Genomic DNA, 27,426 nt, shown 5'->3' with positions numbered 1-27,426 from the left:
AGCTTTGATATCTTTAAACTAGTGCATTATACAGCTGTACCTTATTTTTAAGATTGTGGTACATTATGCGGTTGTGCTTTTACTAGGAAGCATTTAAGATGTGTTGCAATTAAGCTGTGTGGCATTTAAAACTGTTTCATTTAAATTTGCATTTGATACTGTTGCATGTAATACCGCAAGTCATTGGAAACTGCAGTACATTTGGAAAACTGCAGTGCATTTGAAGACTGATATATTTTAAAAACTGTGATACATTTTGGAAACTGTTACCTTTTATACCTTGAGGTCTTTAGACTGTGGTACCTTTAAACTTTGACTTTTTCCACCAGGTTGCCTTTTAACCCCTTAAGGACCAAACTTCTGGAATAAAAGGGAATCATGACATGTCATGTGTCCTTAAGGGGTTAAACTTCCTTGCAGGCACGTTTGTTATCTATTTTGCTTCCCCTCGGTCCCAGTGATCTATTCCCAATCCCCTGGGTGTTTAGGGGCCATGTAGGCTTCAGACAGTCCTCTCCCTGGTCTCTAAACCGCAAACACACATGGAATAGGCCCACATGTGTGCAGTTTGTGCCTTAATGGGCCTAATACAGATGACTTACATTGTGGGAATACAAGTTGTGGCAGCCATCTTGGATAAGGGCAATTGCCAGAAAGTTCCTAAAATAAAGGGAAAATTACAGTAAACATACCACACTTATTTAGGAAGTATTTGCAGGGTCTCTAGACATGGATAAGTGCTGTCTTCAGCCTGTTTTAAAGCTGTTTCTCTGGTTTCTTATAGAATTCAACAGTGCACTTTTTTTCTTAATACTTTACCACAGGTAATATTTAGTTATTATTATTTGTCAGATGTCTGATTCTTCACCAGGATCTGGTTATGAGGAGTAAACAGTGGAAGGAATCGGTTATGCACTGACTTCCTCCAGAAGGTTGTCGCTTCAGCATGACCTATCACTGTGCAGCCACATGACATGCGGGCAGGGCTTACAAAGGGCTTACAAAGTAAGTTCCAGAGGCCTTAGGGGTAAGAAAGAGGCCAGGCTTTACCCTGCGGAGGAAGTTATTTTCAACCCCAGAACTACACCACCTAAGTTGCACACATTTGGTGGCAAGCGGTGGGATGGCGTCCTAGTGTGAGGAGAAGCAGCTCAGAGACACTGGTAGCGTTACGGAGCTATAATTGAGAGCAACGCTAGCACTGGCGCAGCGCAGCACCCCTGTCTACAGCAAAATCGAAAGCGCTGATCGGAGTGCTAGTGGCCCAGAGTGGGGGCAGAGCGAACATGACGTATTGCTATGAGGGCGGCCTGAGTTCAAGGAGGATGCTCGATCCCTCTACCTCACAGCAACCAGCGTCCTGGGGATTGGAGGCAACCAGCCTCACCCTCCAGCAGCATCCAGAGATACTGGGAGAGGGAACACCTGGTGCCTCAACTCAACCATAGGGGGAAAGCAACCCTAACCCCACTGGCGCAGATGGGACCGCGTTCTCTGTGCCAGTCCTACAGGGATGCTGGACAACCTGTCCAGATCCCCAACCATCCCCACAGGGATACTGGGAGGAGGTAAGCGAGCCCTCCTCTCCCCAGCTAATTCTCAACCCAGTCCTGGGGGCTGTGGATGGGTCTGCAATACCCACTGACCCCCTTCCAGTAGAAGCTCTGGCATCCGGGCAGAGTGCCGCTGTCCTCTGTCCACTAGTTCCCCTCAGCAACCTGGGACATACAGGCCAGAGCCGGACACCAGGAATCACCAGGTGCAGTAATGGTGTATTGTGGGTGGGCTACTCTGTTAACTGTTTATTATGGGTGGGCCACTCGACTAACTCAGGTACTGACCGACAGAAAGTGCCCTTCACCACTTGTGCCTGGAGAGGACTAATTACCAGCCCCTTGCCGTATGACTATGGCCCCTGGAAGATTTTGCCCTTTAAATACGTTATTTGGGCATAGTGGATTTGATTAGACTGGTTTTGGCCCTTTAAATGCTCTGACAAAGGATCTGCAGTTTTGCTATGCACTTCGGATGCAGAGTGTGAAGAAAACCCCTGTTTTATTCCTTGGCAAGCACTAGGAGCATCGATTGGCGGAGGTACTCGGTCGGAGTGCCAACAGGTCCGTCACAACCACTATATGACAAATTCTCTAGAGCTCATGAACATATATACGTATACTCTCTCATACATAGACGAGAACGAAAGCCTGAGTATGTTTGCCTGTAGCAACACACATTACGTACGACAAGCTTGCTCTAACCATGCCAATCCCTCACTTAATTATAAAATTGTGCATTGTTATCAACCTCCCCACTGTATCTAATGTTTTAAAAGCAGCAAGTGGATTGCCGTTGGGGTACCACATGCATGTTTTGTTACGAACGTATGCACTGCAAAAATGAAAAATTTAGAAAAAAAAAAACGGACATAAGTACGATAAATAATATTACAAACTGGTACCAATGGTAACCAGAACTCTACAGGTAGCACCTTTTATATGCAGTGCAGGCTAATGGGGCTAAGCATACATTGCTGAAACGATACAGTGGAGTAAATAGGATAATGTTTCAAGAGGAGACAAGCAACCACACAACAACACAAATCATTACATGTGTTCACTTATTCCAGTTATTAACATACATTTAAATTGACATTGTGGGGCCTATTTGCCAAATTCAGAATGCCAGTGAACTGAAATCGAAATGGTATTACTAAGGCTAAAATAACCAAGGTTTGCTACAGCTAAGCTGGAAGATTTTTTTTTACGTCAGCTTTTTTTTTTTCCCATTAATTCACTATAATTTGGAGTTTAGTGAAAAATGTAATCTCCTTTGTGTTAGAATATTATATTAGTATATGGACATTATTTACTACATTTTGCAATTTGGTTATTGATATACTACAAGTCAGTGTTTGACAATATTAGAACAAATTCAGGACTTAGGTTCAAAAACGTAGTATTGACATAATATAATGTTTTTTTTTGTTTTTAGTATATATATATATATATTTATGGGTATTTTCACATAACAGTGTAACATATGACACTAGCAATGGACACTGAATACAGATAACAATATACCCAAATCTACACATCCCCCAGATTTACATTGCAATGATGTTTATAATTCTAAGGTATTACTTACTAAATACAAAGCACTGGTTTGACAATGGACTGATTTGTTATAGAAAGCCTCGCTTGCTTATTCACAGTGAGCACTCCTCCTATTACAATGTCTCCATCTTGTAAATACTCAAAATCCTCGTAATACTCCAGTAGACGAAGGCTACAGGCCTGGGCTGAGCTGTGGATCTCAGATCTGTAGGGTGCCACACACAGTATTAACACTAGCATTAGACATTTATATGGAAGGGATAAAGGTCTTAACATTATTCCCCAATACAGTATGGTGTACACCAGTACAATGCAGGATACCAGCTTGTCACTGATAGAATACAGAACGTAGGGTGGTGACATCTGGAACATATGTATTGCAATGATTAAACTGATTAAAATTAGCTATCTCCTCTCCTTTTATGCAGCACAGGATAATACACTTCAATGGATTCTGAAATTAGTTACAGGTGCTTTGGGAGCACAATACTGATATGCTCTTAAAATATATTAAATGAATAGCAGGTTACAAATCAGTAACACAGACATAAAAAATTGTCAAGGTAATTTAAGCAATTTAATACACTCATCATCCACAACATTAAAACCACCTGCCTAACATTGTGTATGACCCCCTCCTGCTGCCGAAACAGCTCTAATACATCGAGGCCTGGTCTCCACAAGACCTCTGAATGTTCCCTGTGGTGTCCAGAACCACGGGCATTAGCAGTCGGTCCTTTATGTCCTGCAAATAGTGAGGTGAGGCCTCCATGAATCGAAGTTGTTGTTCCAGCACATCCCACAGATGCTCAAACAGGTTGAGATCTGAGGAATTTGGGTAGGCCAAAGCAACACCTTGAACTGTTTGTCAAGTTCCTTAAGCTTTCGGTGGTGGACAGGGGTCATCATGGGCACTCTGACCGGACTGCATCTATGTAGGCACATATGCAGCAAACTCATATGCACTGTGTGTTCTGACACCATTCTATCATGGCCAACATTACGTTTTTTTTTTTTTAGCAATTTTAGCTTCAGTAGTTCTTCTGTGGGATTGGACCAAGCGGGCTAGCCTTTGCTACCCACATGCATCAATGAGCCTTGGGTGCCCATGACCCTGCTGCTGGTTTACTACATGTATTCCTGCATGAATTCCAACTGACTGTTCACGTGCTGCCTAATATATCCCACCCCTTAATAGGGTCCATTAATGATATAATCAATGTTATTCACTTTACCTGTCTGTGGTTTTAATGTTGTGGCTGATCATTGTAGAGTACTTTTTATGTTCTAGACTAAACAAATCATGTTTTTAAAATGTCTGGTTGGAGAACAGATGCATGCCAGGACACCAATGTGAGTAGCAGTGATCTCTGTGAACCCCATGGTTCAAAGACAATCTCGAACATCTACACTGGATTTTCAGCCCCTACAAATGGCTCGTTCTAGAGAACTATAGCCAGAAGAAATTGAATCATTCTAAATGACTGAAATGTCCAAATAATTCTCCCCCATTTACACCTCTCTGTAAACCATGCCTTCCATACCCTTCAGGCCTTAACCACAGTTATTGAACAGGAGGTGTCGGTATTGCTCTTTTCCTAAACATGCTACTGTAATTCTCACCCTAAAAGACATGTCTACCATCCCATATCTCTATTCCCTTCTCCTCTAAACAACATGCCTTTACTCATCTGAACACTTTCTCAACTCTACTCTTTCTTTGGTACTCTTTAATTTAAATGTTACTGGAAACGCTCTGTTTACAGTAACTAATGATTTTATCACAGCTAATCAAAATGCCACTAGTCTTTTCTAATTCTTCTAGACCTCTCTGTGGCTTTTGGCACAGTTGTTACCACTCTCCTTCTTCTAACTATTCACAGTCTTGGCCATCATGACACTGAGGTTATAATCCTATTTTTTCAGCGTATCCTTTGTTAGTAACCCCTCCTCCCTTGTCAGAGATATGGTGTAGGAAGGATATGCGTATATATCATGTGATAAAAATAATACATGCATAATAGCAAAAACACCATTTAGCTAATATTCCACGAGGCGCTAAAATGAAGAAACAAGATGTTTTTCTCAAAGTATGACCCTGTCAGCTGAGAGAGACAGTGAGTAAATGAATTTGTGTCAATAAAAGATAAGAACACAGATAAGACAAGTATGTGTTAATTAAAAGTACGTGTTCAGAAAAAACACATATATTGCTATGAGGTATATACATTATGTTTAATCATATATAAAAATATAAATATAGTGTGATATATCCTTATATAAGTTAGCAATCTATACATATAAACCCCCACTTTTACCCTCTGTGTCACTATACCCCACTCCCTCTAGAATGTAAGCTCATTGAGAAGGGCCATAGCCCTCTCTGTTCCTGTACGTCAAGTTGTCTGGTTACAATTACATGTATGTTAGTCCACCCATTGTACAGCCCTACGGAATTTGATGGCGCTATATAAATAATAAAATAATAATGATAATATAAAGAAACTATATTCATATAAAAATTGAATTAGCAAAGAGATAAATTAAGTTAGACAGCTTAAATATCCTGCAATTACCATAACCCTTAGGTGAACAAGGACATATTGGTTGAACAACCAAAGTCCACATAGAAAGAAGAATTGCATCTTGAAATTAAGCATTTCTAAATTGTCCTGAACAAGAATTAACCCTATATAACATTCCTGACGTAAGCCAACAGCTCCAACTACTGTTTGAAACATATAGAAATATATATCAAAATGACATCACAGCTATTACCATAATGACTTACCCCAAAATGTCATTGGACCAGGTCAGAAGATTAACAGATTAGGAATGACATATAACCCGATGATATACACACACAAAAAAACACACATAAACAGAGAGACAGAGAGATAGGACACAAGACAAGAGACAGACAAGAAGACATCTTGAAACAATCTTAAAAATAACATCCACAACATCTATCAGTAAATATAAGCCAAGTATTCGAACTATAAAATTACATAACTAAAAACAAATATTTTCTGGGTAAAAGCTGATACGAAATCCCCCAAATTGGGTTTCATGATAGCTTATGAAAAAGATTGATATCTCAAACTGCAGACTGGAATATTAATCAAAATTATGAAATAAAAATTAGAATATCAACAGTTACCCAGGGGAATATTAACCTATACCAATCTAGGAAATATTTATCAGATAACAACTGTTTTAACTAAACCTGCAAGAATTTAGTTACTGGATGAATGAATCAATCAAAATGAATTACTCTGAAACAGCACTGAGCTGGCTAAAATTCTGTGCTAGCTGGAAAATAGTGATGCCGCGGACATAACATTTTCGGTTCGCGAACGGCGAACGCGAACTTCCGCAAATGTTCGCGAACCGGGCGAACCGCCTAGACTTACATGGGCAGGCGAATTTTAAAACCCACAGGGACTCTTTCTGGCCACAATAGTGATGGAAAAGTTGTTTCAAGGGGACTAACACCTGGACTGTGGCATGTCGGAGGGGGATCCATGGCAAAACTCCCATGGAAAATTACATAGTTGATGCAGAGTCTGGTTTTAATCCATAAAGGGCATAAATCACCTAACATTCCTAAATTGTTTGGAATAACATGCTTTAAAACATCAGGTATGATGTTGTATAGATCAGGTAGTGTAAGGGTTATGCCCGCTTCACAGTGACAGACCAAACTCCCCGTTTAACGCACCGCAAACAACTGCAAACAGTCCATTTGCACAACCGCAAACTCCCCATTTGCACAAGTAGGATACCAAGCTAGCCATGCCCCGTTCCTTGTCCTCACTGATGTCATTGAAGGTCTCTCTTCCTCCACCCAGGAAGCAGGAGATGGAAAAAGATGCTTGGTCGGTCCTCCTACTTCAAATTTGGGGCACTGCGCATGCAATCTACTATGCCACCAGATAGGAGTAGTGTGTTAAGTAGTACTATTCTTATCAGTTTAATCCCTGTTACATCCCCTATCAGGGGACGTGTATATAAGGCATCGATTTTAGGAAGCGGGAGATGGAAAAAGATGCTTGGTCGGTCCTCCTACTTCAAATTTGGGGCATTCCGCGTGCAATCTAATGTGCCACCAGATAGGAGTGGTGTGTTAAGTAGTCCCCTCATCAGGCCTTTTTTAGTCGAATGTATCGCCCACTGTTAGTCCCTTCGGGATCCATCCCTCATTCATCTTAATAAAGGTGAGGTAATCTAGACTTTTTTGACCTAGGCGACTTCTCTTCTCAGTGACAATACCTCCTGCTGCACTGAAGGTCCTTTCTGACAGGACACTTGAAGCGGGGCAGGCCAGAAGTTCTATCGCAAATTGGGATAGCTCAGGCCACAGGTCAAGCCTGCACACCCAGTAGTCAAGGGGTTCATCGCTCCTCAGAGTGTCGATATCTGCAGTTAAAATGAGGTAGTCTGTTACCTGTCGGTCAAGTCGCTCTCTGAGGGTGGATCCCGAAGGGCTGTGGCGATGCATAGGACTTAAAAAGGTCCGCATGTCCTCCATCAACAACACGTCTTTAAAGCGCCCTGTCCTTGCCGGCGTGGTCGTGGGAGGAGGAGGAGGAGGATGACTTCCACCTCTCCCCCTGTTAGATTCCCGTTGTGCTGTGACATCACCCTTATACGCTGTGTAAAGCATACTTTTTAATTTATTTTGCAAATGCTGCATCCTTTCCGACTTGTTGTAATTCGGTAACATTTCTGCCACTTTCTGCTTATACCGGGGGTCTAGTAGCGTGGACACCCAGTACAGGTCGTTCTCCTTCAGCCTTTTTATACGAGGGTCCCTCAACAGGCAGGACAGCATGAAAGACCCCATTTGCACAAGGTTGGATGCCGAGCTACTCATTTCCCGTTCCTCCTCCTCACTGATGTCATTGAAGGTATGTTCTTCCCCCCCAGCCACGTACAACACCACGGGTACCAGATAGGTGACAAGGAGCACCCTGGGATGCCTGTTGTGTTTGGTCTTGCTCCTCCTCCTCCTCCTCAAAGCTACAATCCTCCTCTGACTCCTTTTCCTCACAATCCTCTTCCAGCGTTGCCGCAGGTCCAGCAAGCGATGCTGATAAGGCTGTTTCTGGTGGTGATGGTGACCACAACTCTTCCTCTTCACGCTCATCTACAGCCTGATCCAGCACTCTTCGCAGGGCACGCTCCATGAATAAAACAAATGGTATGATGTCGCTGATGGTGCCTTCGTTGCGACTGACTAGGTTTGTCACCTCCTCAAAAGGACGCATGAGCCTACAGGCATTGCGCATGAGCGTCCAGTAACGTGGCAAAAAAATTCCCAGCTCCCCAGAGGCTGTCCTAGCACCCCGGTCATACAAATATTCATTAACAGCTTTTTCTTGTTGGAGCAGGCGGTCGAACATTAGGAGTGTTGAATTCCAACGTGTAGGGCTGTCGCAAATCAAGCGCCTCACTGGCATGTTGTTTCGCCGCTGGATATCGGCAAAGTGAGCCATGGACGTGTAGGAACGCCTGAAATGGCCACACACCTTCCTGGCCTGCTTCAGGACGTCCTGTAAGCCTGTGTACTTATGCACAAAGCGTTGTACGATCAGATTACACACATGTGCCATGCATGGCACATGTGTCAACTTGCCCAACTTCAATGCCGCTATCAAATTTTTTCCGTTGTCACACACCACTTTGCCGATATCCAGTTGCTGCGGAGTCAGCCACTTTTCCACCTGTGCGTTCAGGGCGGACAGGAGTGCTTGTCCGGTGTGACTCTCTGCTTTCAAGCAAGTCAAACCCAAGACGGCGTGACACTGCCGTATCCGGGATGTGGAATAGTACCTGGGGAGCTGGGGGGGTGCCGTTGATGTGGAGCAAGAAGCAGCGGCACAAGAGGACTCAGCCGAGGAGGTTATGGAAGAGGATGGAGTAGGAGGAGTAGAGGAGGTGGCAGCAGGACTGCCTGCAATTCGAGGCGGTGTCACCAACTCCTCTGCAATGCCACGCATTCCTTGCTTGTCAGCCGTCAGCAGGTTTACCCAATGCGCAGTGTAGGTGATATACCTGCCCTGACCATGCTTTGCAGACCAGGTATCAGTGGTCAGATGGACCCTTGCCCCAACACTGTGTGCCAGACATGCCATGACTTCCTTTTGCACAATCGAGTACAAGTTGGGGATTGCCTTTTGTGAAAAGAAATTCCGGCCGGGTACCTTCCACTGCGGTGTCCCAATAGCTACAAATTTTTTGAACGCCTCAGACTCAACCAGATTGTATGGTAAAAGCTGGCGGGCTAATAGTTCGGACAAGCCAGCTGTCAGACGCTGGGCAAGGGGGTGACTTGGTGACATTGGCTTCTTACGCTCAAACATGTCCTTGACAGACACATGACTGTGGGCAGATGAGCGGGAACTGCTCAAGGCGGGAGACGGAGTGGCGGATGGTTGAGAGGGGGCAAGAAGGACAGCAGTGGTTGACGTGGCTGAAGATGCTGGACCAGGAGGAGGATGGCGGCTTAGAGTAGGCGTGCTGCTTCTACTCATGTGTTGATCCCATAGGCGTTTGTGAAGTGAGATCATGTGCCTACGCAAAGCAGTTGTACCTAGGTGGGTGTTGGACCTCCCACGACTCAGTTTCCTTTGGCACAGGTTGCAAATGGCATCGCTGTTGTCAGAGGCAGACACACAAAAAAAATGCCACACTGCTGAGCTCTGCAATGACGGCATTCTGGTGGTGGACACACCATGCGTTGATTGGCGTGCTGTCGGGCTGACCCCGGGTGCCGATGCATGCTGTCTGACTGTGCCACTAGCTCCTTGCGACGACCCCCCCCTGCTTCCAACTGGTCTCCTCCTCCTCCTCTCTGTCTCCCCATCTGAACTTTCGCCCTGTTCTTCCTCTTCTAGCGGGCACCCACGTGACATCCATGGACGCATCGTCATCATCAAACGCTTCGCTTGTATCTGACAACTCAGAAAAGGAAGCAGCAGCGGGTACAACATCATCATCATCACACCGTACCTCCATGTGTTTAATGCTGCCTGCCTGAGACATATCCCTGTTATCTACATCCTCTAGCAATAATGGTTGCGCATCACTCATTTCTTCAAACGGGTGTGTGAATAACTCCTCTGACATACCAAGTAAAGCGGCTGTGGTGCTAGTTTTGGTGGTGGCGGCAGGCGGGTGAGTGCTATCTTGAGAGGTGCCTGAAGCTAAGCTGGAGGAGGATGGTGCGTCAAGGTTCCGAGCGGAGGCTGTACAAGATTGGGTGTCCTGTGTTAGCCAGTCAACTAAGTCCTCAGAACTTTTCAAGTTCAGGGTACGTGGCTTCTGAAAACTGGGCATTATTCTAGGGCAAAAGGGAATCACAGCACCACAACCACGACGGCCCCTGTGGGGTGGCCTGCCTCTGCCTGTCATTTTTTGGGGGATTTGTGGTACTATGCGTGCAAGCTACTGTGAGACCAGATATGATTGGCAATGTGCACTGGAACAGTTCTGCAGAGCACACACTGTAGGCCTGAGACACCCGCTTGAAGACAAGTAACTGCTATTCAATCTATAACAGTGAAAAACAAATTTTGTTTTTAAAAGCACGCTATAGAGATACCAGATATGATTGGCAATGTGCACTGGAACAGTTCTGCAGAGCACACACTGTAGGCCTGAGACACCCGCTTGAAGACAAGTAACTGCTATTCAATCTATAACAGTGAAAAACAAATTTTGGTTGTAAAAGCACGCTATAGAGACACAAGATATGAGTGGCAACTGTCAAAGCACGCTGGCACAGGTCTGCAGAGCACACGCTGAAGTAGGCCTGACACCAAGATGCTTGCAGACAACTAACTGCTCTTCTATTACAGTGAAAAAAAATTATTTCTTTTAAATCTAAAGCTTAACCAATTGTTAAAACAGGTATGAGTGGTGGCACTGGGCAAGTAGGCACAGTATCCAATGTGAACCTCACACAGAAGCTGGCAGGCAGGCAACTGCTCTTCTATTACAGTGGAAACAAAATTTTGGTTGTAAAAGCACGCTAAAGAGACACCAGATATGATTGGCAACTGTCAAAGCACGCTGGCACAGGTCTGCAGAGCACACGCTGAAGTAGGCCTGAAACACAGACGCTTGCAGACAACTAACTGCTCTTCTATTACAGTGAAAAAAAAATATTTATTTTAAATGTTAAGCTTAACCTATTGTTAAAACAGATATGAGTGGTGGCACTGGGCAAATAGGCACAGTATCCAATGTGAACCTCACACATAAGCTGGCAGGCAGGCAACTGCTCTTCTATTACAGTGGAAACAAAATTTTGCTTGTAAAAGCACGCTAAAGAGACACCAGATATGATTGGCAACTGTCAAAGCACGCTGGCACAGGTCTGCAGAGCACACGCTGAAGTAGGCCTGAAACACAGACGCTTGCAGACAACTAACTGCTCTTCTATTACAGTGAAAAAAAAATATTTCTTTTAAATCGAAAGCTTAACCAATTGTTAAAACAGATATGAGTGGTGGAACTGGGCAAATAGGCACAGTATCCAATGTGAACCTCACACAGAAGCTGGCAGGCAACTGCTCTTCTATTACAGTGGAAACTAAATTTTGGTTGTAAAAGCAAGCTATAGAGACACCAGATATGATTGGCAACTGTCAAAGCACGCTGGCACAGGTCTGCAGAGCACACGCTGAAGTAGGCCTGAAACACAGACGCTTGCAGACAACTAACTGCTCTTCTATTACAGTGAAAAAAAATTATTTATTTTAAATTGAAAGCTTAACCAATTGTTAAAACAGATATGAGTGGTGGCACTGGGCAAATAGGCACAGTATCCAATGTGAACCTCACACAGAAGCTGGCAGGCAGGCAACTGCTCTTCTATTACAGTGAAAAAAAATATTTATTTTAAATGTAAAGCTTAACCTATTGTTAAAACAGATATGAGTGGTGGCACTGGGCAAATAGGCACAGTATCCAATGTGAACCTCACACAGAAGCTGGCAGGCAGGCAACTGCTCTTCTATTACAGTGAAAAAAAAATATTTATTTTAAATGTAAAGCTTAACCTATTGTTAAAACAGATATGAGTGGTGGCACTGGGCAAATAGGCACAGTATCCAATGTGAACCTCACACAGAAGCTGGCAGGCAGGCACCTGCAATTACATTACACAGGAAAAAAAAAAAAAAAGCAGCCTGATGTTATAGCCCTAAAAAGGGCTTTTTGGGGTGCTGTCCTTACAGCAGAGATCAGATGAGTCCTTCAGGATTGTAGTGGACACTGAATACCCTAGCCTAGCTATCAATTTCCCTATGTAATCAGCAGCAGCTAAACTTTCCCTCCTCTCACTAAGCATGCATCTTCCGAATGAATCGAAAATGGATGCTGGGAGGGAGGTTGGAGGGTGTGGAAGGGAGGGAGTGCTGCTGATTGGCTGTAATGTGTCTGCTGACCGAGAGGCACAGGGTCAAAGTTTGCCCAATGATGACGAATAGGGGGCGGATCGAACTGCGCATGTGTCCGCCCGCCGCGGCGAACGCGAACACGCTAATTTCGCCGGGAACTGTTCGCCGGCGGACAGTTCGGTACATCACTAGCGAGGATCAGAATCAATGGGGCCCTGACGAAAACCTTTCCCATAGGCAATGGGACCCGACAGGGCTCCCACCTGTCCCCCCTCCTGTTTGCCCTCACCCTGGAGTCATTCCTGGAGGCGGTCAGATGGGACGGAGGCATAACGGTGGTCCGTGTTGGCTGCGAGGAGCACCGGGTAGCGGCGTATGCGGACGACATGCTCTTCTTCTTGGAACAACCTATGGTCTCAGCACCCAACCCGCTACGGGCATTCGAGACCTACGGACAAGTATCTAACCTGATAATAGAAGAGAAGTATAGGCACTCGCTATATAACCAGAATTTTTTTTAAAAAGTATCCAACCTGAAATTAAACCTAGACAAGTCCGAAGCCATGTCGATAACGCAGAATGAAGGGCTCACCAGTCACCTCAGGGCAGTACATCACCTGGTTCGGCCGTATCAGTGCGGTTAAGATGAACATCCTACCGAGACTGCTCTATCTGTTCACGACTCTGCCCACGAGGATCCCACAGGCATTTTTCAGATCGGCAGCAACAGCCATTCGCAAGTTTGTGTGTAGAACCAGCGACCGATGCGCATCCGCAGGACGACCCTGGAAGGCCCCAAGGCAGCAGGAGGAGTGGGGCTGCTGTCCCTACTCGCCTACTACCAAGCCACGCACCTGCACAGAATCATAGACTGGCATGCCCACCCTAGCCCCAAACGCTGGGTGGCGATGGAGACGAAGCAGACCTGGGGCACAATCCCGTCCAGACACTGGCTAGGAAGAACCACCTTTACAGAACTGCAAAGGGGCAACCCCATAATAGACGCTACACTGAGGGTTTGGTGCAACCTGTGCTATGCTCGACAACTGACAACTTCCCCCAAACACCCTCACCCCCATCACCTACAACCCAGACCTGGCAGGGGGCCTCCCCCGGCGGCCCTCAAACACTTCTAAACAACAGACTGGATCTACCTACACCAATGGAGCATAGGGAGCGAGCTCAGGCAACTGGCGGACTTACTGACGAACAAGCCACCCACGCAGCTAGACTCTTTCCACTACCACCAGGTAAAGTCATACAACACTCAACTACCAGGAAGGGCCCACCTACACAGGCAACTCACAGACTTTGAACGGCTGTGCACAAACAGGAGACACATAGAACATGGCATCTCCCACTTGTACGTAACCCACCTGACGTCGGTGGACAGTGGCCCGCTAGGCTTCATGAGTAAATGGGAGAGGGAGACCGGAACCCAGTTGACAGAGCAAGACTGGGACAAAATATTCCTCCTAACACATAAATGCTCCATAAGCTCAAAGTTCCAAGAAACTAGTGTAACGGCTACCCAGGTAGTGAGAGGGTATCAGCCGTTAGAGACGTCCTTTTTCCCAGCAAGCTGCTGTATAGTAATGAAGTTACTTATTCCCATCCACAAGATCCAAGATCAGAGTCATGCATAGCTGTTAAAAGAGCAAGGTAATTCTGCAGTAAATCCCCTTCCAAGAACGAGACGAGGCTACGTCTAACTACGAAGAACTAACTTTTAATGACAAGGATTCTCCTTTTATACGATTCTGCCCATGAAAGGGAGACACCTACATAATTAGTACAGTAACAAATAACAAACATGGTAAATCCCACACAAATCTCCTCCCCTCAGATAAACATTTAACATAATTAACACACACACATTTTTACCCTAGTTTTGGATGTACCCCAGTATCCCCAGATAGCCCTAATCTGGGGGAACAACATATTTAAAAATCATCCCATTCGGTTAAGGGGTTCGGGAGTTATGGGACTTTAAAGTTTTGACCGACCACACAGGCACACTAGCCGAAAATAGTTCCACAGGTTTTGGCCTTGCGGTCGGTCCTCGTTCATGCGGTAAAAAGTCACGAACATCTTGCCATCCTTGAATATCCTGATGGTCGTTAGAATCCCTGTATGTGGTATAGTCTATCTACCGAACGTCAGGTCGGTAGTTTCAGCACGAATTTACGGTGTTATGGAGGTCTCAGCGGTGTTCGCCTACTCGAGTGTCCGATTTTAGTTCCAGACAATCGGCTGCAAATTCGTGACCGCTGTTCGTGAACTAAGATGGCCGCGAACACGTGTAAAAGTTCCGAAATGGCGGCCACCCAGGAACTGAAACAAAGAGTTTGTGCGTTTCTCATACGGATGGTATGTGCCGATCTGGGAGGTAAAATACCACATAATTGAATAGCAGGGTGGTCCGGTGTTCGGTAATTGTATTCCTATTTATGCATGCTGAGTCTCTACCGTATGGGTTGCATAAATAGACGAATGTTGGTAAAAAGTTCCGAACTGTGATAACAATAATCCACATGAACCAGATAAGCATATTCCATTGTGTCCATAGTCTCTGTTGTTGTATATGTACCTGGTTAGTTGTTAAAGGGCCGGTTAGCAATAAGTATTCCCAGGGTTATGTTACAACTAGTTATAAATTCCTGACACATTGGTATCAAACACCGGACACCCTCAGGCACATACAACATGCTGCTACAAGCGAATGTTGGATATGTGGTGCAGAGCCTGGTACTAGCCTACACATCTGCTGCTCCTGCCCACACATAATACCATTCTGGCAGATGATCAACACAAAGATCAGGGAGATCACAGCATCGGACCTCCCCCTCCAGCCCCTGACAATGCTTCTACACCAAACACCCACGCCCACACGCACATATAAAAACTCCCTCACCATACATCTGCTCACTGCAGCCAAGGCTCTCATACCCCAGCACTGGAAACGCCCAACAGTTCCCACACTTCGGCAATGGGTAGATAAAGTAGAAAACATCTATGACATGGAAATCATGACCGCCTCCCTGCAGGAACACTCGGACAAATGCGCTCTCAAATGGTACCATTGGAAATCATATATTTCGAGGGGGATAGCATAGTACACACCCCAAATGCCTGTTGACTCAGGAGGGCTGACACGCAGCAGACGGCGGCGCAGCCACGGTCCGCAGATCTGAGAGGCTCGCCCGGGCCTCCCACGCCCAACCCCTCCCAGTCTCATCCCCCACTCCACCAACCCCAGCTCCAGTGGTACCACCATTCCATTCCAGGGAATGAGCCATTAGTTCCAGACGTTTTTAGGACAGGTACATTACTCTGGCACAAGGACCAGCAGGGTCCTGAGGACCAATGGGTCAGAATGTTACCCGCTAATATCCACACCACTGTATATACAGAAATAATATATGTACTGGGACCTATGACCCCACCGACTTGACATACTCACAATGCTGTCGCCCCAAACTTCCATTAACCCCACCCAACCTGCTTGACATATCACAACCGTTACACATACCCTCCCCTATCCTCGCTCAACATTGTACAAGGATTTACTACTGACCCAAAGTAACATAAAGGGAATATGGCACAATCCGACGGTGAAAGGCTTTTTCGCACCAAGCTATACCCTCAGATTTGATAAGCTACCAAAGGATACAGATCAGACACCACCACTAGGGCATATATATTTCCCCAACTACGTACTGACAGTCGATTGACGTTATGCTTATGCTATACGAAAACCTACAGCATTCTTGTTGACTAACAGCTTTACTCACACAAAGACATGTACCTTACGGTCTTACTCCTTCATAACAAGATGAGTCTAACACCACAACCCAATATTCAAAACTGTTTATTGCCATGTGTACGCCATAAGGAAATTCATCTTAGTTAATTGTTGACACTACTCATATCTTACTTTGTATACTGTCACTATAATACCTCTGTTGAAACCTGTTGAAATGTAACGCATGTACATGTCGTGCTTGAATAAATCAAAAATAAAGAATGTCAAAATAAAATAAAAGAGAGAGAGAGAGAGAGAGAGTTACCCAATACTATTCAATTAGAGATTCATAAATTACATGTATACATGACCAGGAAGTATCACATGCCATACCTTGCTATACCAAATCTCTTATCTTTATACTTGCTATTGTGACTTGCAGTCAATAAATACTTTCTCCATTTCACTTTTTATCCTTAATTTAGGATATTTATTTACTGTGTAAATCATGGCATATTATGACTGTGTGAATGGATCCTGAAATAAACATACACTTCTGGACAACATGAAACAAGATAAATATTTGTCAACATAGATCATTGAAGTCACCTTGCATCGGAAGATAATTATTTTACAACTCACATAGTGCACTCTGTACCCCGTGTATTTAAAGAATTCCAAAGAAGGTAAGAGGACATAATATTGTTGTGCCTAATCATTAAATTCATGAGGCGCCAATATCAAAACGCAAAAATGAATTAACCGAAAGTTTTTATAAGATATTGGTGGGCACCAAAACCCTATCCGGGATGAGTGAATTGAGTGTTTGAGAAAGGGAAAGACAATGACACCAAGTACTTGTAAATAATCAATACAAACTTTATTGACTAACAGAGACTTAATTAATCTATAGTGCACATTCAGCCTAAAGAAACAGCTTAATTATCTAGATATTCAGCCTCAGTTATACATCACCATTTGAGAAGCTTGCTGCACTCGACTGAGAGAACTTCTGGCAGTCAGGCTTGAAGGGACCCTCTCTTTCTGGGAATCAGCAGAACCAGCAATATGCGTCCATATTACAGGTGGGTAGTACTACAAGCGAGTGCCAAGTTTTCTCTGCCTTTTATACATTTTTTACCAATGGGATGGATAGTCTGTACTTTTCCACCAAGTTTCCTTACTAGTGCAGCCCAGCAAAGACCTTGCAAAAGCGTTCGATGGGAGTGGCAGCTGGCCAGGCTGTTCAGGCCCACCAATAATGCCATGTCAGGTCTGTGCGGTTAATTATCTCTTATCTAAAAGCTAGCTCTGTACTAATAATTATCTCGTGATGGTATTCATGAGTCATTTTCATGCTGTGTTTTGTGGTTTTAACTGGCGCCATCTTAACTATCTATAAGAGTTTAATTTGCTCAATAGTGATCAATCAATCATTCTTAATTAATATGGAATATTATTATGATAAATATTTACCCGATGTCTATATGCATAGTGTTTTTTCCTCTTTCCTTCAAATGCCCTTTTTTTCATTAATAGGAAATTGTCCAGGGCGTTTGCCATAGCAATCACTGAAAAAAATACACGAGGAGATATTCCCGTTGTTAAATGATTCTTCGCACAAAAAGTATGGCTTTGACCAGTACAATTATGTAAAGATAAAGATGGATAAATATTTGTATAAAATACATTTTTTTCTGCATTTTTGGATAAACAATAAAAATATGTCATCCATATATTTTCAAGAAGTTTATCTTCTGTACGTTTTAAAGGATGGATATTATCAAAAACTTCCCTGGTGTCTGGCAGTGCAATATGAAATGGTTCTACAGCTAAACTTCGACTTAATATTTCTAAGACGTTGTCTGAAAGCAGATAGCTTGAAGCCCAGGATGGAGGAAAGATAAATGTGCAATCCTTGTGGATCATGTTGTTCAGCTGCTTTATAACAAAAACAAACATACCATTACATGAGCCACAAAATACAATAATTTTACTTTTTGATGTTTGAATATACTTTTTTATCCTAGCAGAATTTTCAGATATTGATTGTGAGGGATTAATATGTTGCAAAAAAGCCGTGCAAATTCCATTACTGGCCATATATGTTGTTAAAATCTGACTCTCTGTCCCTCCAGTCTCATCATCCGTAGTCAGAATTCCCACCCATGTCCAGCCAAAATGTTTCAGAAGTTGGGTTACAATATTAAAATGGGTGTAATCACTTTGAACCATCCGAAAAAAATGAGGATACACAAGTTTGTCACTCAAAGAGTAGTCTGTAGCCCCATAACTTATCTGGAAGAGTTCAGAGAAATCATTGCTATCAAGAGATAGATAGTTATATTCAATTGATCAGTTCCACAACTAATAAAGAGCATTTTAGAATGGAACACTATCAGTACCCAAACCACTATATCTTAATGTATTAGATTTGATGGATAGATGCTGTCCTTTTCTGAAAAATGTAAAACACTGTCAATGTTAACATTTGTTTGACAACATACAGTTATCAGCCACAACATTATTATTATTATTATTATTTTATTTATCTAGCGCCAACAAATTCTGCAGCGCTGTACAGTGGGTGGACGAACAGACATGTAGTTGTAACCAGACAAGTTGGACACACAGGAACAGAGGGGTTGAGGGCCCTGCTCAATGAGCTTACATGCTAGAGAGAGTGGGGTAAAGTGACATAAAAGGGAATGATAGTATTAGACTAATGACAGTTGCAAGAGAGGAATCAGTTGGGAGCTATTAACAGTTTAATTGATACGCTTTTATGAAAAAGTGTTTTTTTAATGAGTGGAGACTGGGTGAGCATCTAATGGGAAGGGAGTTCCAGAGGAACGGTGCAGTCCTCGAGAAGTCTTAAAGGCAAACATCAGAGGTGGGAGTACAGACAGAAGAAAGACACATTAAGACTACAGGTCCCCCTCATGCTCTATGTATCAAGGCACTGAATAAGTCCTGCAAGTTGCGAGACGGGACCTCAATGGATAAGATTTGTTGTTCCAGCATATCGCACAGATGCTCAATCGGATTGAAATATGGGGAATATGGAGGCCAAGGCCAACACCTTGAACTCTTGGTAATGTTTCTTGAACAATTTTTGCAGTGTGTTAGGATGCATTATCCTGCTAAGAGAAGTCACTGCCATCAAGGAACACCATTGTTATGAAAGTGTGAGGAACTGACTCTGCTGGGTTTCAAACCCTGGTTTATATGCTGCTAAACCACTTCCTTACCAGTTAACCAGCCTGCCTTTTGCAAATTTACCTGAGATCTGATAACCTTGACTCTACAAGCAATGATATCAGTGCCAACTCTCTTCAGCTGTGTCTGGTCAGGTGTCTGGTTTTTGGCCTATATAAGCCACTTCCGGTCTCTGTACCTTTGCCAGATTATTGTGGCTCCTGTACTCTATAATCAAGCTTGTTCCTGTTTCTCCTACCTGTTGCTGAATTTGGACCGTTTGACTTTGCTGCTTCTCCTTCCCACTGACCTTGGCTTGCCTTACTATGATTACCATCTTTCTGTTCCAGTTTCTCATCTCTGCTTAAGACCAGATGGCCACTCAAGGCTCAGGGGCTCAACCACCTGGGTAACGAGTGGCTACATCTGGCAGAAAACATTGCTGATCTGGCTGCTGGACTCCAAACCTTTGTAACATCAATATCATTACAGTATGTGGTCTGCAATAATCTCTAGGTAGGTGGTACATGGCAAAGTAACATCCACATGAATGCCAGGACCCAAGGTTTCCCAACAGTACAGTGCCCAGAGCATAACACAGCCTTCTTCCCACAGTACACCCTGCTGCCATCTCTTCCCCAGGTAAACAATGCACATGTACCCAGCCAGTCACCTGATCTAAAGGAAAACGTGATTCATCGGATCAGGCAACCTTTTTCCATTACTCCGTAATCCAGTTATGATGCTCACACCCCCTTTGAAGAGACAGTGGACAGAGGTCATCATGGGAACTCTGTGGGTAAGCAATCCTATATGCAACAAACTGCGATGCACTGTGTGTTCTGACACTCTTCAATCATGGCCAGCATAAGGTTTTTCAGCCATTTGAGCTACATTAGCTCTTCTGTGTGATCGAACTAGACAGGCTAGTCTTCGCTTCCTACATGAATCAATGAGAGATCTCCTTCCTTGCACCACTTTTGGTAGGTATTAACCGCTGTATACCAGGAACACCCAACAAGATGTGCCATTTTGGAGATGCTCTGAACCAGTCATCTAGCAATCACTATATGGCTCTTGTCACTCAGATTTGTTCACTAGCTTCCTAATATATCCCACCCCATGACAGGTACAATTGTAACAATACAATCATTGTTATTCATTTTACCCATCAGAGGTTTTATTGTTGTAGCTGATCAGTGTAACTCTATGAAAGTTGTGTTTATAAAACAGCAACATAAAATTAAAAATTAAACTAGCAAACAGGACACAAGATTTTTCAGACTTATTGACCATATCAAACAAGAGCTATGCATCTTAAGTAATATGCCTGCTCTACTGATATATACCGATGGAGAGACAGAAGGCAGGTGGAGGACAGTGAGAGATGATTTTCTTGCTCTTCCAGTTTCCCAATACTCCCTGCAGTGATGCTGAAAGCCAGAATATGATGTCACTCCAGCATCATTAAACAGTGTGTGAGGGAGCAATGAGGAAAAGCCGAACGATTACAGGAGCCACTGAACTCCTGGGAGAAAATCACCACTGGCCCTCTGAGAGAAGATCCTCACTAGACCCCAGTGAAAAGATCCCCACTGGAACCCAAGAAGAAGATCCCCACTGGTACTAAAGAGAAGATACCCACACCAGCTCTCCCAAAGGTAGGAAGGGTAGATGGGCATAAGACAAAGAAATAATAACAGTAAATAATAATAATAAGAAATAATAACAGTAAATAAAATGAATTTGTTAGTGTATGTGTTTGCAAGAATGTGTAAATGTGTGAGTGTGTCTGTCATTGTGTGTCTGTCAGTGTGTATGTGTGATTGTATGTCAATGAGTGTGAGTCTGTCAGTGTGTGTCTATCATTAAGAGTGTGTTTGTCAGTAAGTGTGTGTATGTCAGTGTGTGTCAGTCAATGAATGTGTGTGGGTGTCTTTCAGTGAGAGTGTGTGATTACAAAAAGGGGTGGGGCTTATAGAATGAGAGGATGGAATTGCTGCCATAGAAACATGCATGGCATGACATTTTGTAAAGGGGAGGACCACACCCACCTGGGGGCACAAAACAAATCATTCTGTGAATCTAGAATCGGTCCTGCAGAGGACTCACACAATCAATAACCAAATGAGAAACACAAATGAAATAGCTCAATCTGGTGACCTAGTTACTAAAAATGAATACAAAAATACTGAAGGCAGCAATATCAAAATCATTTGAATGATTTTGTTGATGCTGTATTAAGTTATTTTGCATGGGGTTTTACTTGTAAGACAATTTTGGCACGTATAATCTTTTTTTCCTTGAAGTAAACAGATTACGCTACTTATAGTAAAAACCAAAGAAAAAGTTACCTGCGCTCTCTCCTTAATCCCTATGCATATTTAAACAAATGGAGGTCATTTAGTTGCTCCAATGGCCACTGGAGGTAATGCCCGTCTGCCAACGTCAAAGCAGGCCCTTCAGCCTGCTTCCTTGAGCCTCTGGAAAAAATCTCTAATGAGACAGAGAGGGGTATTTTTTTTATTACATGCCTATATACTTATTATCCCTAAATAGGGAACACAAGGGGGCAGGGCACCCAAAGGCAGAGGTGTCATCTGGAATAAATTAATCCCACAAATCAACACTCACTGCTGCATCCTAGTGCAAGTGTGTCTAGATGTGCTTGCTGGGGTCAGTTCCCTGGTGTCCCCAATAGTGGACCTGAAAAACCGGACTGTCCCATTGAAATAATGACATTTGGGATGGTTGCATTCACTGATAAAAAAAAGTGCAACCGTTAATCAGAAAATCAACCTTAATTACCAATATATATTGAATTAATATTCAGTTACACATACATTTATTTTTGTACAGCATAAGGTATATCTCCATGATCTATGAACTGAGCCCGTGTGACGTAAACTTAACTCTCCCAGTATTGTGATTAGTTTAGCTAACTGGATTGTTTATAACTAAAAAAGAAAAAGAACGTATCCCTGAGACAGGGACTTTTCAGTGTGTCCAGACCATACCTCGAAAGGGGGTAACCCTTATAATGTGCTATAGAAAGAGGATAAAGTGATCCTTGGACACAAAGTCCGGGATACACTAATGAGATATAGGTCTGAGTAACCTGTTCCTTTAAAAATATATAAATGTATTAATCATAAACATGAACAAAAAATAATAAACAATAATAATAAACGCACTCTAATAGATAAAGAGGAGATATAAGAAGCTCAGGGAGCTAAGGGGGGAGCCTGTACAGTAGCAATAGGAGGTATCTATAGTACATAGCAATATAAATTCCCAAAATAGAAAAAGAGAGAGACTAAATGTGCCTCTCAAAAAAACGGGCAGTAGCTATTACAAAGTCTAATAAAGATACCCTCCAGCCCCAGTATGGCTACACTTAAGGATTCTAACCAGAGCAGCTGATACTCTATGCTACATGGTAACACATGCTGGCTAGTGCTGTCAGATACATCCTAAGTGAATAAGAGCCATCTAATAAAAGCAGGCTAACACTCTCCCTAAACTACGCTCCAAACAGGCTTCAACTCCTCTTACCCTAAATAAACACCCCAAACAGTGTCAAAATAAAAAGTGCTGTGATGATAAAATCTGATGATAAAAAGCTGTGATAATTATGATTTTATCATGACAGCACTTTTTATTTTGACACTGTTTGGGGTGTGCATTTAGGGTAAGAGGAGTTGAAGCCTGTTTGGAGCATAGTTTAGGGAGAGTGTTAGCCTGCTTTTATTAGATGGCTCTTATTCACTTAGGATATATCTGACAGCACTAGCCAGCGTGTGTTACTATGTAGCATAGAGTATCAGCTGCTCTGGTTAGAATCCTTAAGTGTAGCCATACTGGGGCTGGAGGGTATCTTTATTAGACTTTGTAATAGCTACTGCCCGTTTTTTTGAGAGGCACATTTAGTCTCTCTCTTTTTCTATTTTGGGAATTTATATTGCTATGTACTATAGATACCTCCTATTACTACTGTACAGGCTCCCCCCTTAGCTCCCTGAGCTTCTTATATCTCCTCTTTATCTATTGAAGTGCGTTTATTATTTTTGTTTATTATTTTTTGTTCATGTTTATGTTTAATACATTTATATATTTTTAAAGTAACAGGTTACTCAGACCTATATCTCATTAGTGTATCCTGGACTTTGTGTCCAAGGATCACTTTATCCTCTTTGTATAACTGGATTGTTTTACATGGTTGGACATAATTTATTTGCATCAAACAATTCCATTAATGTTGATAAAGAGCAATTTTACTGACCTGTGAATATCCATACACCCCTAATATCTCTGCTATGGGGATCGTTGTAGCTGAATAGTGATCACCAATAAAACCAGCCAGCTTGTTATGGTCCATACAGGAATAATTAGGGGCAGTTTTCTCTGATCCGGATAGAATCTGTAGAACACTTTTCACAGCTTTTCTTGTGTCAAGACAAGAATCATAGAAATGATATCCCAGTGTGATATTTGGCAAAATGTTTGGATTCATGTTTACATGCTCAATGGCAAAAAGAAAAACTAATAGATTGATGTAATCACGAGGGTCGGGACTGTAAATAAACAAGTAGATAAATAAGGCTGTTGCCAAGAGACTCAATGTGCTATTTCTTAAACATGGTACATGGGACATTTAGTCTTTGACAAAGTATTTTTTGTAAAAAAAATTTAAAATTATTTGATAATTATTTAAAAAGAAAGTATAACAAGCCTTACTTCCCCAGATCTTTATGTATTGTTTACTTCCCCACAAGGCCCTTTGTGTGTCTCTTACTCCATCATCCCCTTTGTGTGTCTCTTACTCCATCATACCCTTTGTGTGTCTCTCTTTTTCAGAGACATACAGTCACAGTCATACAAAAACAGACAAACACAGATAGTCTCTTACACAGTACTTACATCTCAGTCCTCTCCAATCATGTGCCTGGGGTGCATGCTAATCCCAGCAGCCCAGCCCCATCACTAAGGTGCTGCCGAACCAGCAGCACTGTGTGCCATACAGGGAGCATGGATATGACGTGAATTAAATCCCTGCCTCCTTCACACAACCTGCCTCATGATCCAGAGCAGAAGGCTTAGCTGCAGGGAGGTGCTTGTGGGGCTGGGCCATGCTACATAAAGTGACAAGCCGGAGAGGAGTGTTACATGCTTGCCTCCTGCCGGTCATCTAGGCATTGCTGCCCCCCACAGGCCCGTGCACCATGAGGTGGCCATCTGTGCTCCTTATGGTAGTGTTGGCCTTCGTTGTAACCCTATCTGAATAGAACATATTACTGGATCTCAGAATGGCCGGGCTAACGTAGCATAGATAGAATACACCATCATGGGATAATATCATGGGAACCGGAAGTCAGGAGAACGAGAGACAATAGCTGGGTCACTGCTATGGGCATCATCACTGCTATGGGCATAACATAGGTTAGAGTAGTAAGAGCACAAGTTGAGTCAATAACCAGAAAAACACTATAAATCGCAATGTGCTATAAGGACCAAAAAAGGAACCACAAAAGCGCACTGGCAAAAGCACAAAGTGCTTTATTTATAGTTAGAGTGCTTTTGCTATAAAACCACACCCCAAACATAAGGGGGCATTGTAAATTATGCAAATCCATGTCACTGATGTGACATAAGTGCAAACATATAGTAAAGTATCTTGATAGCTGAATAAAAGAATGGAAAATGGAATTGCACTTACTGTGTATGGAGCTGATAATAGCTCCAAATTGATGTGCTAGGCAGTATAATCTCTGTCCGTGGATATGAACTTGATATCTTGGTACACTGTTGAGTGGTCCAGAGGTATGTAGAGAAAACAGAAAGTGACACCATTTAACCATTTCCCTGCCTTGTTATTACTGCTTGGAGTGATCACAGTGTGGATCACGTCGTTTTCTTTGTTCTGATGTTTGTTTTGATTTTTTACTTTTAGGGGTTACATTTTTGAAAATTCTTTTTATTTTGGCGATTTACTTTGTTGAAGTGGTTGGTAGTTAGTTGGAACTTGGGTGATTTAGTGTTAAGATAGCTAGAGGATAAAATAAAAAAATTAGCTGTTCATTGTTTATGGTTAATTAATGTGACACAAAAAAAAGACTGCAAATTTGTTTTTGCTGATTCACTTCAACTTAAAAAATAATAATAAATATATTTTGGGCAGACTGACCATATGGACATGTGGGCAATGCAAAAGGGTCCTGGTCAGGAAGAGGACCCATGCAAGGCCCTGTCGTAGCACCAGTTTGGAGCCCTCAGCTCCTACTGGTACTCCATTTGGGATGATGGTCATCATGCTTGCTTTGCGGCCATCTATAATCTGAAGATTGCTCATCCTGGGCCGCACCCAGGCCCGAATCACTATAGCTCCTCTGGTGTTTAGAGCTTGTCAAACACCAGAGCTTGCAAGAGCAGATACATTGGAACACCAGGAAAACTAGGAAGTTTTCATCCCACCAGACCACCAGGGATCACTGGACCAACAAGGATTTCTGCCTCCTTGCCTAAGGTAAGCCAAAGAAAGGGGGGTCGTCTAACTTTATTTAGTTGATTTTTTTAACATGCTATTTTTGTTTTTCAATACCCTCAGTCCCTATACTCCCACTACAGCGTTTATTACTCTACTCAGAGGCTTAACTAGAAATAACTGGTCCCCAGTGTGAAAATTGCCCTCACTCCCCCCCCCCTCATGTGTCTCATTCCTTCCCCCTTCGCCAGCCTCTCCACATGTCTCATTCCCTCCCAGCCCCTCCAAGTGTCTCAATATCCCCCTTAGCCCTTCTACATGTCTCATTCATAGAAATTAAAATGTATATTGTCAGTCACTCTGAACAGAGCAGACTCCATTTTGTTATTTTCAAGTTAACAAAAGACACAAGATTTCTATCCCTTCTGTAAAACTAACCACTTTGCCAGAAGCTAAGGAATGTATTGTATATAAAAACCTGTTGATAAGAGATGAGAACGGGGGATGGACAGACTGTTAGCTAAATGCTAATGGAATATAATTAATTCTAAAACCCAGACATTTGTGACAGAGAAGATTAAATAATTTAATTTTACTTTCGATATTGTATAAGATCCCATTGTAAGTTTAGGGGTCATACTTAGTTATACCTGTCATATTATAAATTATAGCCGAATTTGCCAGACACATAGTCTGAAGAAATTTCAAAGAAACTCTTTGATCTGACAGTAAACTTAAATTATAGACAACTATAAAGATAAGGTAAATGACGTCAAAATAGCCACCAGGAAAAGTTAACTCTTTTCTGGATAGGAATGTTTAGTGGGACGAGACTGCCCTCTATAGACCAAATACTTAAATTGTTATCTGGAAGGTAACCACACCTCCAGTGTCCCTATTGGTCTATTACCTAGTGAATTTTCCCTTTAAAAGTTAAGACAAAGGGAAGAGAGAGGTATGCAGAGATGCAGAGAAAGCAAAGGGTATGCAAAGGAGGCAGTCAGGATCGCAGGCTAAGAAAGAAAAGCAAGAAATCCAAACAAGTTCCTGAGACTACCTACTAATCTGATGAAAATATCTACTCAACTGGTAAATATACTGGTTTCATTTAATTAATCTAATTTACCGTATATACTCAAGTATAAGCCGAGTTTTTCAGCACATTTTTTGTGCTGAAAAACCCCAACTCAGCTTATACTCGAGTCACTGTCTGTATTATGGCAATTTGCATTGCCATAATACAGACTGGGGGCTGTGGGGGCTGCAGAGAGTTTACTTACCTCTCCTGCAGCTCCTGTCAGCTCCCTCCTCCTCCGCGCTGGTCCTTTCAGCACCTCGGTCAGCTCCCAGTGTAAGTCTCGCGAGAGCCGCCGTGTCATAGTGCGGCTCTCGCGAGACTTACAGTGTGAGCTAACAGAAGAGCTGCACGGACCGGCGCGGAGGAGGAGGGAGCTGACAGGAGCTGCAGGAGAGGTAAGCAAA

The 27,426-nt window shown here is 43.0% G+C and overlaps 1 protein-coding gene across 1 annotated transcript in view; it reads right to left on the bottom strand.

The window, feature by feature from the left end:
• LOC134566018 (uncharacterized) overlaps nucleotides 1-25,812 on the bottom strand; it is a 123,402-nt gene extending 97,590 nt beyond the window's left edge. Inside the window, exons 1-3 of the mRNA XM_063425733.1 lie at nucleotides 25,648-25,812; nucleotides 3,403-3,476; nucleotides 3,145-3,318 (exon numbers count right to left, since the gene is read on the bottom strand). Of these exons, the coding sequence (XP_063281803.1) occupies nucleotides 3,145-3,318; nucleotides 3,403-3,476; nucleotides 25,648-25,812 (413 nt within the window). The remainder of the gene's footprint in view (nucleotides 1-3,144; nucleotides 3,319-3,402; nucleotides 3,477-25,647) is intronic.
• Between the last annotated feature and the right edge of the window lie 1,614 nt (nucleotides 25,813-27,426).

Source organism: Pelobates fuscus, chromosome 6 (assembly GCF_036172605.1).
Source record: "Pelobates fuscus isolate aPelFus1 chromosome 6, aPelFus1.pri, whole genome shotgun sequence".
Classification (NCBI taxonomy): domain Eukaryota; kingdom Metazoa; phylum Chordata; class Amphibia; order Anura; family Pelobatidae; genus Pelobates; species Pelobates fuscus.
Note: the sequence above shows the minus strand (reverse complement) of the source record. Positions and strands in the feature narration are given on the sequence as shown.